Raw genomic sequence first — 16,454 nt, forward strand, 5'->3', positions numbered from 1 at the left:
TTGTTGAAGATGCAGAGGCTAGATGTGCACTGGAGCCAGGTTCAGTAATCTGAATATCAATCTCCCCGTTTGGAGCGACAGAAATACTAGCATTGTGTACTTCGTCCAGAGCTGCATTTCCTCCATAGCCGCTATAGCCGCCGTTGCAGCTCGTGTTTTTGGTTTTGACTTTAGAGCTGAATTAGCGTTTGGGTTCTTCGGGGCCATCCTAACCCTACGGTTTTGATTTTGACTCATCAAGCAGCCCCCGCCACAGTCCGGTAGAGCTGCCGCACTTTGCCCAAACTCGGATACAGCCCCAAGCAGTCCACGGCTCCAGGCCAACCATACGAGTCGGTCCGAGGTGGGAGGCGAGGAGCCTCAGACCGCACACAGCTGCCGGCGATAGCAACGCGGCAAATCCAAGCGCATTCCACGGAGGAGAGTAAAGCCATCACCGCCGCCACTTATTTTAGCCACCGCTGCTTACAGGGACCCAGCTTCGGTAAAAAGGTGAGAGAGCGGGCAAATTGCTGGTAGATGGGAAGCGGGATGGCAGCGAGGTGCCGAACAGCTACTCACTCGGACGCGGACGTGTCCGCCATCTTACCCAAAAGACCACTCCTTCCCTCTCAATCCTGAGTTGGACTTCCCTCATCCTAGCCTGGTGTTCTCTCCTTTGAGGAGAAGTCATTCCCCTCTGAGAACCCCTTGAAGCATTGGAGTGGAGAGACTCCCTGGAGTGGGATCTTTCCCTCCTATACCTCTGGCTAAGTCCACTTGTAGGCCTGAATGAGGCTGTCCCATTCTCAGCCTCAAATAGGCCTAGGTTAGCCTGGCTAAGTCTCCTAACTTGAACCTGGCTGTCTACCTCTTCCCAGGAATCTTCTTCCTCCTCAACCTCATCATCATCTATGACAGTAGGGTCAGGGGCATCTTCTGTTGAGGGTAGTACCTCATCTCCATTAACTGACAGACCTTTGTTAGAGGCCTTAAGAGTATCATGTTCCTCCATGAGATCAATCAGGTGTCTGAGGATAGGGTGAGAACCCTGTTTTAACCTTCTACCAGTGCACAAGTGCCTTAGCTCTTGGAAAGTTAGGGTATCATATCTGGAAGGTATCCTTAAAGGATCTACCTACACTGGGAGAGATCCACTTGGTTCTGCTCTCAGAGACATGATCTAGTGAGGTGTGGTGTGTGCACCTACCTACACTAAGTGTTTCCTACTAAACCTCCCTAGGAGTTGTAGTCAGGGTGTGCTAGGCCCTTTGGTCTACAACAACTAAGTTCAGTAGAACTTAAGTATTATACGTTTTGTTATATGTACCTATAGGTACCTAATGTGATCTTTCAAATGATATCTCAAGATTACAATTGGTAAAACAACAGCAAGCTCTTATCCCAACCGCTGCAAACCCGGTATGAGAAGTTGGCCTGGTATATGATGTTCACTATTCTAGTGAGCACCTTGCACCAGTCCAAACAACCCTTATGGTGATGGTTGTAAAGTCAACCGTATAGACCAGCTATCCTAGTGGTGGAGAAGTGTGGCTCACTGGTTAGAGGAGGCAGACCCGGACGCTGAGATCAGACCCGGGACCAGGGTTCAATTCCCGACGCGGCAGGGTCTTGAGCCCAAAATGTCCACGGACTCGGTAATTCTCGCTTCGGTGCCTACTCGAATCACAGGTTCACACTCTGCAACTCTGGGCAATAGCTTGCTTAATCTCCACTACGGCCCCCCGCGGCGGGATGCCTGGCTTTCACCTTGGGGATACCCAGTAGGGGCTATCTCACAGGGAAAAACCAGGACGGGTTCCCAATGCAAAGCGCTTTGAGACCTGGCGGTGATATTGCGCTATATAAAAACCCATCCATCCATCCATCCAGTGGTAGCATGGACAAAGCAGTCTTCGGCTAAACTCAAGAGGGCATGTGAAGCCAGCTGTTTTACCATATGTAACCCCTTGAATACCAAATGAAAGGACACCACACAGGTTATATATAAAATATATATGTATTTATTATAAACACAACCGCTCTGAACTCTTTATGAGGTCAGAGGCTAAAGCACATAACAAGATACTCAATTATCATACAATAAGTTGCACAAAATACAGTAGGGCCCTAGGGGCACGTAAAACCATATACTAAAATAGTGGTATAAGAACCACGTCACAAACACAGGATAGGCCTAGGGCCTAGGGAATCGCTGGGGCCATGCTGTACTAACGAGAGTTAGGGAGCAGGAAGCCCACGGGATGCGTGTGCAGTGTCTATTCACACACGCGAGTTACCATAGAGTTAGAATGGGAACGAAAGAATTGGAAACTAGTTCTTTTAGGACACTTCCGGATGGACTAGGAGAAAGCTACTGAAAACTAGGACACTAGGATAGTTAATACCCACAGGAGCACCGGAGTACTCGCGTTACCTCACCCACAGGAAGCGGGTGCATAGGTGTCAAAATGTGTCGGGTTTTGTCGTTGATTCCTATGGAGCCTTGGAGAAGATGCTGCAGGCGATCAGGAGAGATGTGTCCGGGTGGATCCAAGGGCGGATCGAGGATGAAGAGTACCTGAAAGCAGAGGGGACAGAGTCTGGGTCACTAGCCAGTGATTAGGAAAGAACCAGGAAGGAACCAGGCGATGTCGCGAAGCAATCAGGTGATGTCCTGAAGCTTGACTCTGCAGCCACGTGGACCAGGAGGCGTCGATGACAACCAAGAGCTGAATACCGACAGTCCTACTAAGGATCTTGCTGTTGGCGGCGTCGGCTTCCGGATTGGAGTCAATAGGCCTTGGCAAATGCAACCCACGCATGAATCGAATATTCGCTTCGGGTTAGACCAACAAGGTCTATGGGGCTTCTCCCTTGCAGGTAAGCAGGGGCCCACCAGGAGCAACCAGGCAGGCAGAGTAGATTTAAAGGTTCATCATCACAGAGTCCACTAGCCAACAGGCAAGTAACCGGACAGACGCATCGAGCTGGAAAATGCAGAAGGGCCCCACGCAGAACTCGTGGAGTGTGGAGGGCTGATCTTCGGTGCAGATGATGCTCGGGGCTGGGGCTTCTAAATCCCCAATGCACATCTTCGAGGGTTCCTCAGAAGCTGCACAAGTAGCAAAGAGCAGGCTTTTCAAGATGGCCGGTCCCACGTCTATCGTCGCCTCCACGGGTTCCAGCTTTGCAGGGACTGTTGATCGGGGTCAGAGAAGTCTGGAAGTCTGGCTTTCGTCGGACTCTGTGCTCGGGCTCCGGCAGGAGCATCGACAAAGTAAACCGCAGATCGCTGGATGGTGCCTGTTTGCACAGGTTGATCACTCCTTGACCACAAGGGAGATTCTTCAGTCGTCTTCTGTGAAGGAGATCATCGAAGATCCAGAGTTTCGTTTCAAGTTTCAGTTCAGGATAAATCTAAAGTCTCTTGACTCAGCTCCTACCTATATACTAATCTGGATTACCTGCTAGGTCCCTCCTATGAGTGGGACCAGGGAAAGGGGTGGTTACACCCCTTTCCCTTTGTCCAGTTTCGTGCCAGAGCTGGGGCTGGAGTGCCCAATCAACTGGTTTGAACAGGCCTATGCATGGGACACCTTGTGTGCCCCAGGCAGTGTCTCATTTCATTCAGCCCTCCCTGCCCCAATACACTATGGCCTGTCAGGGGTGGTGCTAGCACCTCCAAAGAAAGGAAACCTAATGTCCAAGCCTCCCTAGCTGGAAGGACTCCCAGCAGCAGGAGGTCAGACTTGTGTCTGTGGCAGCAGCATCCATTTTGTGATGCTGAGGCTCTGGTTAACTTTAACCGGGATTAACAGGAACAACATGTCTTCTCCCTCTAGAAGGGTGGAATGCTACCTCCGTCGCCAGAACTGGCGAGGGGGTAGTATTCCAAAGCGTATGACACCTTACACGACATGTTTGATAAAGCCAAACCAGAGTTAGCATTTAACCGCGAGGATTATAATGCACTTAAGAGTATATGGTATGGCTATATCATAGAACAGCTATAAGGACATGGTTCCAAAAGCTGCAGACAGGCTCAGCTCATGTTAGAGCCTCATCTCACATAAAACAAAGCACTATGCCTTCAGGATTGTTAAGGTCTGCCATTGGAGTGACTTATAGGTATATATGTGTCTAAATATAATGGTAGGTATAGGAATCAATCAATCAATCAATCAGGAGTTTGTTAAAGCGCGACTACTCACCCGTAAGGCTCTCAAGGCGCTAGGGGTGGGGGGGGGGTGCAGGTTCCATTCCATCAAGGAGGGGGTCTGTCGAAGAGCCAGGTTTTGAGGTTTCTTGCGAAGATGGGGAGCGATGTTGTCTGTCTGAGGTGGAGCGGAAGGGCGTTCCATGCTTTGGCCGCGAGGAAGGAGAAGGAGCGGCCTCCCGATCTGGTCTTTCTGGTGCGGGGGACCACAGCGTAGGAAAGCTGGGCTGATCGTAGGGTCCTTTGGGGTGCGTGAATTTGAGTCGGCTGTTCAGGTATGCTGGTCCGGTGCCGTGGAGGGCCTTGTGTGCGTGGATGAGCATCTTAAAGGTGATTCTCGCCTCGACGGGGAGCCAGTGGAGTGTGCGCAGGTGCTGGGAGATGTGGCAGTGTTTTCGCAGGTTGAGGACCAGTCTTGCGGCGGCGTTCTGGATGTTCTGTAGCTTGCGGATGAGGTTTTTGTTTATTCCGGCGTAGAGTGCGTTGCCGTAGTCGAGTCTGCTGGTGACCAGGGCGTGAGAGGAATACTATACCTAAGCAAGGGGTGATTACACAACCTTGCCCCAGCTGAGTGATCAGCCAGTTGTGTTAGTTTGGATGGCCAGCCAGGGGTGGCAAAAGATATGCTGCAGCCCCTGGTAGGCCTTGGGTGCACCTATGCCCTGGGTACCTATGGTACACTGTACAGGGACTCACAAGAGTGACCCATTTTCCAATTGGTGATGTACCTAAAGTACATGGTATGCATTTAGAGAGAGAACAGCTGGGCTGTGGGTCTGATTAGCAGGCCCACAGCCACATTAAAGTCGAAAACCAGTGAAGCAAAAAGCAAAAAAAAGTGGGGTGACCATAGGAAAGCAGACCCTACTCTCCTACACCCGGCATTTTTCTTCCCAATAAATCTTGTAGCTTGACGCATTTCAGAGCTCTTGCTCCTTTCTCAAAGGCATGCTGGCAGTTCACTAAGGCTTGACACACCCTCTCTCTTCCTCTGCATTTTAAATAGATAATTACGCTCCGTTGGGTCTCTCTGATTTACGTGTGTGCTGCATGGTGGGATTCGAAGCATGTGCAAAGCAATTCTCACCGTCCAGTGGGTTCTGTGAATTCTACCACAATGAAAGCATTTGAAACAACTCTTTTAGCCCTCCAGTGGGCCTCAGGAATCAAATCCGGTTTGTATTTCAAAAACATCCACTGTGCTTTTTTTGCGCGCTGAAAAGTTCTAAGGCTCATCCCCATATTTCTTTTGATGGTGGTGCAGTCTTCCACAGCCAGGCTGCCGTGTTAAATTGTTTTCCCAACAAGTGCCCCAAAAAGGACTCTGGAAAATGCATGGGGAATTTTTGTTGTGGGAGTCCCTTTCTTTTCTCAGCCCCTGCTTGACAGATCACTCCAGAACTTTACAGGAAGACGCAGAGTCCTTTTTAGGCAGTGCTACCTCAAAAAACGCTGAACAGAATTATACCAAATTTGGCAGAAATCTAAATCTTGGGCAAAAAAGAGTACTTCTTGTGATTTGGTGTAAATCTGTTCAGTGGTTTTTGAGATATTAAGCAGAAAAAAATATTTGTATATGTAAATAAATAAATGTCGGAATTTGTAAAGCGCACAGCTACCTCCACCGGAGGTGTCCCGGCGCTGTCCGTATACCGCTTAGGAACCCTTCCTGGCTTTCCTGTGAAATGTCCACTCCTGGGCACCCCCAGGTGCAGCCAGGCATCCCAGCGCTTTTGGGGCCGTTGTAGAGACTAAGCAAGCTATTGCCCAGAGTTGCAGTGTGGGACCCATGATCAGAACAGGCACTGAGGCAAGAATATCCAGTCAGGGGAATTAATGAGCTGGTGACCCGCCGAGGCGGGAATCGAACCCTGGTCCCTGGCCAGAGCTCTGCATCAAGGTCTGCCTGCTCTAACCATTGAGCCACACTTCGGGCTGGAAGGTCGATATAGAGCTTAGCTTAGGGGACTTTTTTACCCTTGGGCCAACTTGCTTCTGCAGAAGCTAAGCTCCCACAGGAGCCAGCGATCTCATTGGCTGGCTTCAACATGAGAGAAAACATTGCAGAGAGCCATTACAGGACTTGGGGATTTAGTCCCCTTTCACAAGTTAAATCAATAAAAAACATATAAGAGGACAGGGTATGGATACCCTGCCCCCCCCCTAGCCCTTGTGGAAGGTCCGCTCAGGACCAAAGAAAAATATTTTAAAAGCCTAAGTCCTGCGGGAAGCCCGCTGGATCCTGGCATAAAATACAAAATGCAGAGAAGCATTTTGGATTTTAACAATTTGACCCCCAGGGTGGGCCAAGACCCGTAGGCCTTTATTTAAAATATATGGGGATGACAAGTATGAGTGGGGGCCCTCTCCCAAGCCACTCATAGCCTGGCAGACCCCATCACCCAAATGTACAGGAAAAGGGCGTGGGGAATGCATGTCCCCTCTCCGAGCTCCTGTTGAGCTCCCCGCACTGGCCATTGAATTCTTTTTAAGAGGGCAGCAAGGGAATGGGCTCCTCGTGCCGCCTATAGAATATTTATATAACAGTTTTAACAAGCATTTACAATGCAATGGTCTCGGCATTATTAAAGGTAGAGCTATTGGCATTGCTCATGACATTTTAAAAAAAATTGTTTAAACATAAATAAATGGTATTGTCATTTACAATGGCAATAGGTGAGCATTAGAGAGTAGTAGAGAGTATTCGCGGACACAGAGCCACACACACACAGACAGAGACACACACACACACACAGACAGAGCCACACAAACACACACACAGACAGAGCCACGCACACACACACACACAGAGCCACGCACACACACACACACACAAACATAGCCACGCACACACACACAGACATAGCCACGCACACACACACACCCACAGACAGAGCCATGCGTGAAACTAATTTGAAGTGTGCTTCCACCCCCCTAAAGTAATATTTCAGAAACTGCTTACACATATTATTTATCCCTGTGATCTGGTTTAGGTAATAACTTGTATCTGTATTTTTAGGTCTAACTTTAGCCAAGATCTTTTTATTTACTTACATTATGTTTATAGTATACTTAGTTATATTGCCTTCAGCAATCTCTCTTCATCTATTGGTCTTTTGCTCTTTCAACTTTTTTTTTGCCCACTGTAGCATACAGCATGGTGGAGCGAGTCAGACCGCTTCATTCATTGCTTGCCTTCACTGTAATTGATGGTGTGTGCTCTTCGCACACAAAGTAGTTGCCTTCAGTGCTACGGACTACTATGGCACTGTGTACTTTTCGAGATTTGCTAAAATATTTTTGCTTTTAGTGAATGTTTTTTCTAGGGGCCTGAAAGCTCTGCTAGCAATGCTTTTTTACAAAAATACTGACATCCACCCATAACCACAGCCTTATTTAGTGGGAGGAGACAAGCAATTTTTGTGAACTGTGGGCATGGCACAAATTCTGGGAAGCACAAGACTTGAAGTAATGAAGACTAGTGGTAAGTAATCAAGATGATCTATTCTGTCTTAGTACCTACTACTGTTCTAGAATCGCCCCACTTAAAAAACAAAGCAAACCATGTACCAGAGTCTCTTATGCATTTATTCTCCAAAGGGCACAAATAAGCCAAGACTAATTCCTGTCAACCTTGACAGAAATACCCCAAGATGAACAATGATTAACAGGGCTCAAACATGTCTGTTCAAACCGTGAGAGGGGAGGTTGTTCGGGACGAGCTCCCAGCAACACATTGTAGATCGAGAATGCCTTTTTGGATTTCCCCATCACCAAAGCTTGCCTTCTGGAGACGAGACTGTACCCAGAGAGAAAAGAAACCAGCAATGAATCGAATAAGATTTTAAAAAAACTCCCACAAAGACAAATAAAACAAGCTCGTCTCAGGCTAAAAAGGAAACGCTAACGGTAAATAAGCAAAAACAAAAATGGAGTAGAGCATCCAGGGCAATGTAAGAGGAACTGCACTGGGTACAGTTGAGGAGCAGAAGGGTGAAAGTAAAGATCACAATAGTTTTACTGGAGCACAGCAAGGAAGGACAGGATATCGGTAATGGTGCCACAGACAAGAGAGGCTAAGAAGCTCATCCCAGCCGGCAGCCAAGCATTGTGAAAGCGATCCGGACCTGAGTGGGTGCCTGTGCCTCTTGTTGCCTTACTCCAAGCACATGGAAAGGGAGGGGATGGGTAACGGAAATGCAGTGTTTGTTCTCGGAGGGTGGGAGGAGGGCTCCAAATGGGAGATAACCAAAAATACCAGTGAAGCGCATGAAATTAAGTGATCTAAAAAGGTTGCATACGTGCAATTCAAAACACGCAGTTTCACTGTAAGTTACGAGAACAGAGTTTTGTCAGCATCCAATGCAAACAAGAATGAATGGCATGAAGCGGGCGCCTCAAAAGGGTAGGAGGTAGCGGACACCATTTTGCAGGAACACCAGCTGCAATTAAACACAAGAGCTGGGGAGGGGGTGGCAAATGGTGAGCACTTTCACGGCCGCTTTAATGTTCTCAATGGCCGCTCGGCTCACTGAGAACATCAAAGCGGCAGCGAAAGTGATCTGCAGGCGGACAAATGGTGCGCGCGCCCGGCGCACATGCATTGTGCCCGATCCGCCTGCAGACTGGGAGCATTTTTGAAAGTCCCTTACTATATTCTCGCAGAACAATGCATGCACGTTGGATCAGCGAGACCTAAAAAGATATACTTGTATTTTATATCTAGAACCAAGCAGGACTTGGTTCAGGTAGGTAAAATGTACTTTCAATTGTAAACCTTATTACAGAAAGGCGAATTGAGGATGGATTTGCAGTTGTTACAGGTTTATATCACTTTAAAATGCAGTTTGAATTACACAGTAATTACTTGTAGAACACTTTATAGTTACCTTTGGATTACTTTGAGTACTGGGGGTGATCTGCCTAAATACTACACCTTAGGATCTCACAATACAAGGTAAGTAAGACTTTTTATACTTTGCAGTTTAGTTCTCTATTCTCCATATAAACATCTGTTCAACACTTGGAACATTTTAGGCCCAAAATCTCACAACATGGGTTCCTATGAGAGAAAGGGTGTTAGCAGTTTCTCAGGTAAGTACACAACTTAGGAGTGGGAGTTTTGGGTGTTAGGACCAAGGTTCCCCAAGGTTTAGATTGGCGCTCGAGTTGCACCACCAGTGGCACTGGGACAGCTGGGTGCAAAGTGCAGGTACCCAATGTTAGCCATGGGTTAAGAGGGCCTTTTGTTAGGTTCTGCTGAAGGGCAGGCCACTCGGGTGTGGGAGCAAAGCTCCTGGAGTTAAGGTCAGCACTGCAGGCACCAACGTCCAGCACAGGAGCTGCATTACCAGCGTCACTGGGGTGGCTGGGTGCAGGGTGCCAAAAAGGCGTTGGGTACCCCGTTCTCTTCAATGGAGACATTCAGTTCGGTAAAGTTGCTGCAGGCTCTAGCAGGGAGACTCCCTGAAGGCGACCACTGGCTGGAGAGGTAAGTTGGGTTCTTGGGGGATGCCTGGAAATCATTGGCTGGGCCACCCTAGGCCGTGGGGCATCGTGTCCAGGCATGTCTTCTGGCATCTGGTTTTCTTACCAGCTTCGGTTGCGGTCGGGGGACCCTTCAGGTTGAGGCTGCAGGTATCGTCTTGAGGCTTGAGGGAGGTTGGGGCTCACCATATCCCAGGTCAGGTTTGGTGGGGAGACATTCTCGTGGTGTTGGGCCACTTGAACGTGGGCCGTTGGTGTCGAGTACCAAATGGTGCGGAATTACAGAGTCACCGGAATTCAGATTCTTGTCTTGGAGTCTTTGTTGAGCAAGTCCAGTGCTCAAGGGAGACAGAGTCTGTAAAGTAAGTGAAGGGCAGGTCCTCCGGGCTCTGGGGGCTGCTGAACAAGCCAGTTTCTTCGCTGTAGGTAGGTCGGAGTCGGGACAGGCCTTCTTTCTTCCTAGAGTTTGAGGAGGCAAGGTTGAAGGTTGCCCCTAACTGCTAGATTTAGGGGTGTTTAAAGGGGTGTGCAGGTCGGGATCAATGGGTCTCTTCCTTGGGATGGGTTCACCCCCTATTATGGCACAATCCAGTGGGAGGGGGCATGAGCCTCTCCCTAAGTGTCTGAGTCCCGTCATCTTCAAGATGGAGGGGACTAAGATTTGTGCTTCACCTCGCCTCTCCCACCTGAGTGGTGGGGTTAGCAAAGGTGGGTACTCCTCTCTTCATAGCTTGGTTTTCCCGACGATTCTCCCACCTAAAGTGGGAGGCAGAACCGGTGTGAGCCAGTTGCTTGGGGCAGCAAAAGGCAGAGTCGAATCCCAAAGGCGGCAGACTTTTGAAGCTTCCCCTTTGTGGACCCAGCCAATCCTGGTGGAGGACACCGCTGCTCAGGATAGGCTTTGTCTCTGGACCCAGAGAGTGGAGGTTCTTTACCCAGGGGTCCAGAAGCCTGTCTGATGGTGGCAAAAGGTGGGCAGCCATCAGGAACCACACCAGGGCTGGTTGTTTTTAAGGGGGCATCCCTAAGATGCCCTCTGAGTGCATTTTACATTATATCCCACACTGGCATCAGTGTCAGTTTAATGTGCTGAGACTTTTGCTACCAAACAACCCAGGTTTTAGTAAAGCCATTATGGAGCTGTGGAGTTCGTAATGACCAACTCCCAGACCATATACTCTTTATGGCTTTACTACACTTACAATGTCTAAGAATAGACTTAGGCATTGTAGGGGTATAGGGCTCATGCCACAGTACGCCTCAGGCAGTGGGTCTTAGGCTTGGCACGCAGGGGTGTGTGCCATATCGACTCAACCTTTCACTGCACAAAAACACACAGCCTCCAATGGTAGCGTGTGGATGTTAAGGTACAGGGCCTCTAACGATGACACAATTGGTGCTGCAGCCCTTAGAGGCTTCCATTGTCGCAGTGCCCTTTGTACCCATGGTACCTGTTACAAAGGGCTTGCTTGTGGTCAGAGATGTGCCAATTGTGGGTACAAAGATACAGCTTTGGGAAGAACGCAGGCCCAGGGAACCTGGTTGGCAGGGACCCAGGGCACATCAAGTCAGGTTGAATCAGATATAAGGCAAAAAGTGGGGGGTAACCATGCAAAAAGGGACACTTTCCTACACAATTGTTATATTTTGTGTGATCAGCTGTCATGCGTCTGATAGTTTTTGTCTTTTAAAACTGCAATTTGGAGGAATACAGTCAGTGCAATGCTTAGCTCAGCTGTATTTGGCTCACAGGTGCCCATGGGACAAAAGTCACACCATAGCCAGTCATTCAGCCCGAGACATGTTTAATCCATGCTTGGTATGCCCATCTCTGTACCCACTTCTTGTGATAGACAAAACCCTTCTCACTTCTACATTGCCTAAACAAAGTGAGGGGTGGTGATCCAAACAATTTTCTCATGATTAAAATTCAATTACTCTACTCTGGGAAATTTGTGATGGCCTTTTCATAAGAAAGATGAATATATCCTTTCAGTTTTAAACCCACATTCGATTTCTCGGTAGATTTTTCTCTAAGGCTTCAAGCATCCAGTAGTCGATGGATGACACCACTCAGTGACTCAGCTCAGGCTCTCCATACGCATTCTCTCACTGCGCTCTCACATACAAGTCACAAAACCTCTAACCCAACAAAATGTATACACTAAGCTACACTGTGGAGATGTAAGTGCTATGAGTATATCCAGACCGAGGAAAGCGGTGATACAGAGCCTAGGTGTGCTCTCTGTCCCATCTGCCGAGTACCTTCCTTGCATAATCCTGGATTAAGTTCTTCCCAAGTGCCACAAACATAAAGCGGGAGAGCAGTGAAAATGAAATGTCAAACCTTCGATTTTAAGCGGCCCATAAATGTTTTTTTTTTTAAATTATGGTTCTTTTAACAACAAACGGACTATTTCATTGACTTTGTTTACTTCTATGTGATTTATGTAGTTCTATAAAGTTCTGCTACTCACGCTGTAATTTTTAGTATTGAGTTATGTTCCAAGACGATTTGTAGGCAAAACACATGATAAATCCTTGTCCATTCATGGATGCCAAATGAAAACAAGATATACCATACAATAATTGTGTTTTTTCTTTTTCTACTAGGCTCGTAAATACATAATGGATTCAATGGGTGGCAAGTATGCAGAAGGAGTTATCCTAGATTTGGAGAAGACATGGGAGGAATCTAACCCACGCACACCCCTAATCTGCTTTCTTTCCATGGGCTCAGATCCTACAGATTACATAATTGCTCTTGGAAAGCGATTGAAGATTGAAACACGTTGTGTTTCCATGGGTCAGGGGCAGGATGTCCATGCTCGGAAACTTTTACAACAGACAATGGCACACGTAAGATTACACAAAATCACTTTTTTAATGCTGAGTGAAAAACCATGCTGTGAATAGACTTAACAGGGAGCTTTTGAAGTATCTCAACAAATCCTTATAATAAAAATTAAACCATATAATTAACTTAGACCCTCCTTACTAGTGGCCTAATGTTAGTTGTGATATTTATCACACCCGTAATGATCTTATTCAGTATGTTATTTATCGAAAGAAATAAAAAGCACCTATTACGAATTTTCCTTCTAAAATTGGGCAAAATATAAAGACTTTTGGTGCGTGCTGTACCAAAATCCACATGTCCAGGTAATTGCCAGGCATTTTTCCCCATGTAAATTGCAGCATGTTTAACCTGCCGAAGTATATATATTTTTTTAATCATACCTGATACACAAAGGTCAAAGTACTGTCCAACTCTTGTCAAGTTCAAGGTCCCTGTATATGTGAATCTTAGGATTGTATCACAGCATGTCCTCATCAATACAGCCTCGACCATCGTGGTGTGCTAGATTTGTAGAGGAAGGCATATGGGGCCCCATGTTCTACCATTCACTTTTGTGGTTGGCAAATTGCGTCGAATTGCGGCTCCCAATTTGCAACTCACAAAAGTGAATGTACAACAGTGTCTCAGGGCCAGATGTACGACGCTTGAATTTAGCGAGTCGCAAATTGAGACTCGCAATTGGCGACTCGCTAAATGCAATGTACAACAGTGTCTCAGACACTGTTTGCGATTCCCAATGGGTTCATGAATTGCATGCCTCATCAATATTCAGAGTCACAAACGCTATTTTTCAAGTCAGTGAATCGCAGAATAGCGTTTCTATATGCCAGGACCCTTTTCTGAGGTCGCAAAATGGCCGATCTCCGTTTGTGACCGCAAAAAACAGTTGTACATCTGGCCCATGGGATCCAGAAATCCCTTTAACACTACCTGACCTTTCTGCATGATATTACTCCGGAAAAATCTAGGCAACTCACAGATGTTGTGCAAGGACAACCTAATGAGGAAATTGTCATAACACAACATGGTGCAATTCAATGACTGTACCCTTTCTAGGAGAGAAGTTACAATCGAAACTACTTTGTGAAACACAGCTGGATTAAGCGTAGGAAGCATTAGTCCTAAATTCACTATCATAAAACTAAAAGAGTGAAGACTGCAAAGTGGCACCAGGGCCCAGAGGTGAGGCCTAGCACATTGCGGCGATGCACTGCAATAATTTGATACGCACATTTGCTCCCTGTGTCAGCGAAGGCCACAAACTACCTTACACCCCTTTATTTATCTCCTCGGGCTCACCCTCCCAGAGAGTGACGTCATGAGGTGCGACCTAGAAAATAGAGACCAGGTGGCTCTCTAGATCCCTCCCATTCTTTATAGTGTTCAGAATGGATAGCCTTTAGGGATACTGCATCTGACACAGGAAGTCTTGTAACTTTTTGCTGGGTGCAGGGTTTGGCCGAAGACCATACTTCTGACTCCGGCAGATGTTTCTGGGTTCCTGCCCTGCCTGATAGTCTTCTGGGGAATGTTCAAGGTCAGTCACTGGGGCGTACTCTTCATCCGGTGATGCTACTCTCCAGTTCACTGCCACCCCAGTCGGTGTTGGTGGAATAATATTGTTGTGCGTTCCGTCTGGCCTCTCATCCTCTCCTTCCCTGTTTTCTGGGACGCTTGTTATTTTTTCAAACACAAGATAATTCTTTTGATTGTTCAGTGGACTATCTGGGAAGTGACCATTGTGCCATCTATCTGAGTTACTGTCTATACCTCGGCTCATAGGGGGTCTTGAACTTCTACACTGGGTATCTGTCCTTGACTATTACGGTTTATCCAATTTGCATTGTTGGGTTTTGTGCCCTGCGGCGGATGCTGGCCTTCCGCTTTGTAAGTGTCCGCTTGGCCTGAGTAGCCTCAATATCAATGTCCTCGGACCGCCAATCAGGATTGACTGGGATACTGTCTCAAGCAGGTTTCCTGAATACCAGATGAGCCAGTGCACAATTGGAAACTGTGTTATCCCAGTGCACTCAAGTTTTTGGGAAAATGGCTAAGTATTTCTGAGGATTTGATCCGGTTGGCGCTACATTCGTCGCACGTAGTCTGACCGTGCCTTTAGATAAACAGAATGTGGTGTGGGCAGCATCAACTATCCACTAGGATGTGCGCTCGATAAACGATGAAACTCGTTGGTTTGTTCACAAAATTCAATTTATTTACTTCCCATTTGAAATTTCTTCAAACGTCTTGTAACTCAAATGTTCAATTTCAATAATTAATCGCATACATAATGTTGATCTTATGAAGCAATCTTCATGATTATCACAATGTTTAAATCCACCCAATGCATTTCGGGTCAACAAACAAGGACCCTTCGTCAGGGGTCTGAAATGAAGAGTAAAACAGGACCAAATTAGTTACTCCATAGATAGTATACAGGAATGATTGGCTCGAGTCATAGTGCATCCAAAGTGATTACGAGTCGGTGAGTCCGATCAAACGTGAAGACAAAGGAAAATAAGTGGTACAGCGTGCAGCATGTATAACACAAAGTGTAAGCGTAGCTCAAAGACAGTGTACGGTAACTTACATAAGGACCGGACGATGCCGCGTCTCGGGAGGATCTGAAAGTTTGGAAAGTTAGGAAAGACGGGAAGTGATTTGTGTCCTGAAGGTCACGTGATCGGTCTTCATTATGCACATGATTGTTCACACTGTTGAGATAAAATTCAGTGTCCATCACAATGAGTGCACCCCCCTTGTCCGCCTTCTGAAACGTTAAACTCTTATCTTGGCTTAAATTCTTCAGAGTGTTCCATTCCTTAGGAGATATGTTGCTTTTGGTCGCTCTGTTGTATGGGATTTTTTGAACTTCAGATAACACTGATCTCTCGAAATGGATGGACACTGAATTTTATCTCAACAGTGTGAACAATCATGTGCATAATGAAGACATTTATTTACCTTTAGATCTTGATCCCACTCAAGAGTACCAACGGATTTTACAAAAAATTCTTGATCGGGCATTGGAAATGAACTGGATTAGCCAGAAGACACATGCATTTTTCGAAAAGAAATACCTTAGAAGACCGCAACTGTACATGTTGCCAAAAATCCATAAGGATCCAATTAGTCCTCCTTTCAGACCCATAGTCTCGGCCTGCGGGTCCATCTCTGAACCCATCGGAAAGTTTGTTGATCGATTTCTATAACCCATCGTGCAGAAGAGTGTCACATACATCAAAGACACCAAATCGTTCCTTAACCTACTCAAAACTGTGACACCTAGTAAAGACATCACATATTGGTTATGTACAATAGATGTGACCTCATTGTATACGTCCATCCCTCATAACGAGGGCATTGAAGCACTGGAATGGAGCCTTCTTAATAGCGATTTGGAAGAATCTCAGAAAATATTCATCATGGAATTGATGCAATTCGCATTGTACCACAGCTATTTCGAGTGGCAAGGACAATTTTTTAACCAATGTAACGTGACATCCATGGGTTTTGGGGGGCGCCCTCATATGCCAACATCTAAATGCACAAATTTTAGACAGACCACATCTTACACAACAAAGTTTGGATTGAAGGTCTCATAATGTTTAAACGTTACATTGACGACATTTTTGTTATATGGCAAGGGTCTAAAGGACAACTAGAGAAGAACATCATTTCACTCAATACGTACAATGAGCGTATCAAATTCACGCACTGCTTTGAAAAGGAAACCATAGCATTTTTGGATGTACAAGTGATGATCATCAACAATGTAATCAGTACCAAAGTCTTTACCAAAAAGACAGACAAAAATGCCAGTTTGATGTTTCAAAGTTTTCACCCAGAATCTTTAAAAAAGCATCTACCTACGTCACAATATATCAGATTGAAAAGGATCACTACCAA

At 46.5% G+C, this 16,454-nt stretch overlaps 1 protein-coding gene across 1 annotated transcript in view; it reads left to right on the forward strand.

Annotated features, from left to right (window-relative positions):
• The window catches only part of DNAH5 (dynein axonemal heavy chain 5), a 5,174,212-nt gene that overhangs the window by 4,622,829 nt on the left and 534,929 nt on the right, over positions 1-16,454 (forward strand). Inside the window, exon 71 of the mRNA XM_078687662.1 lies at positions 12,299-12,544. Coding sequence (XP_078543788.1) covers positions 12,299-12,544 — 246 coding nt within the window. The remainder of the gene's footprint in view (positions 1-12,298; positions 12,545-16,454) is intronic.

This window comes from Lissotriton helveticus, chromosome 4_1 (assembly GCF_964261635.1).
Source record: "Lissotriton helveticus chromosome 4_1, aLisHel1.1, whole genome shotgun sequence".
NCBI classification, from domain to species: Eukaryota; Metazoa; Chordata; class Amphibia; order Caudata; family Salamandridae; genus Lissotriton; species Lissotriton helveticus.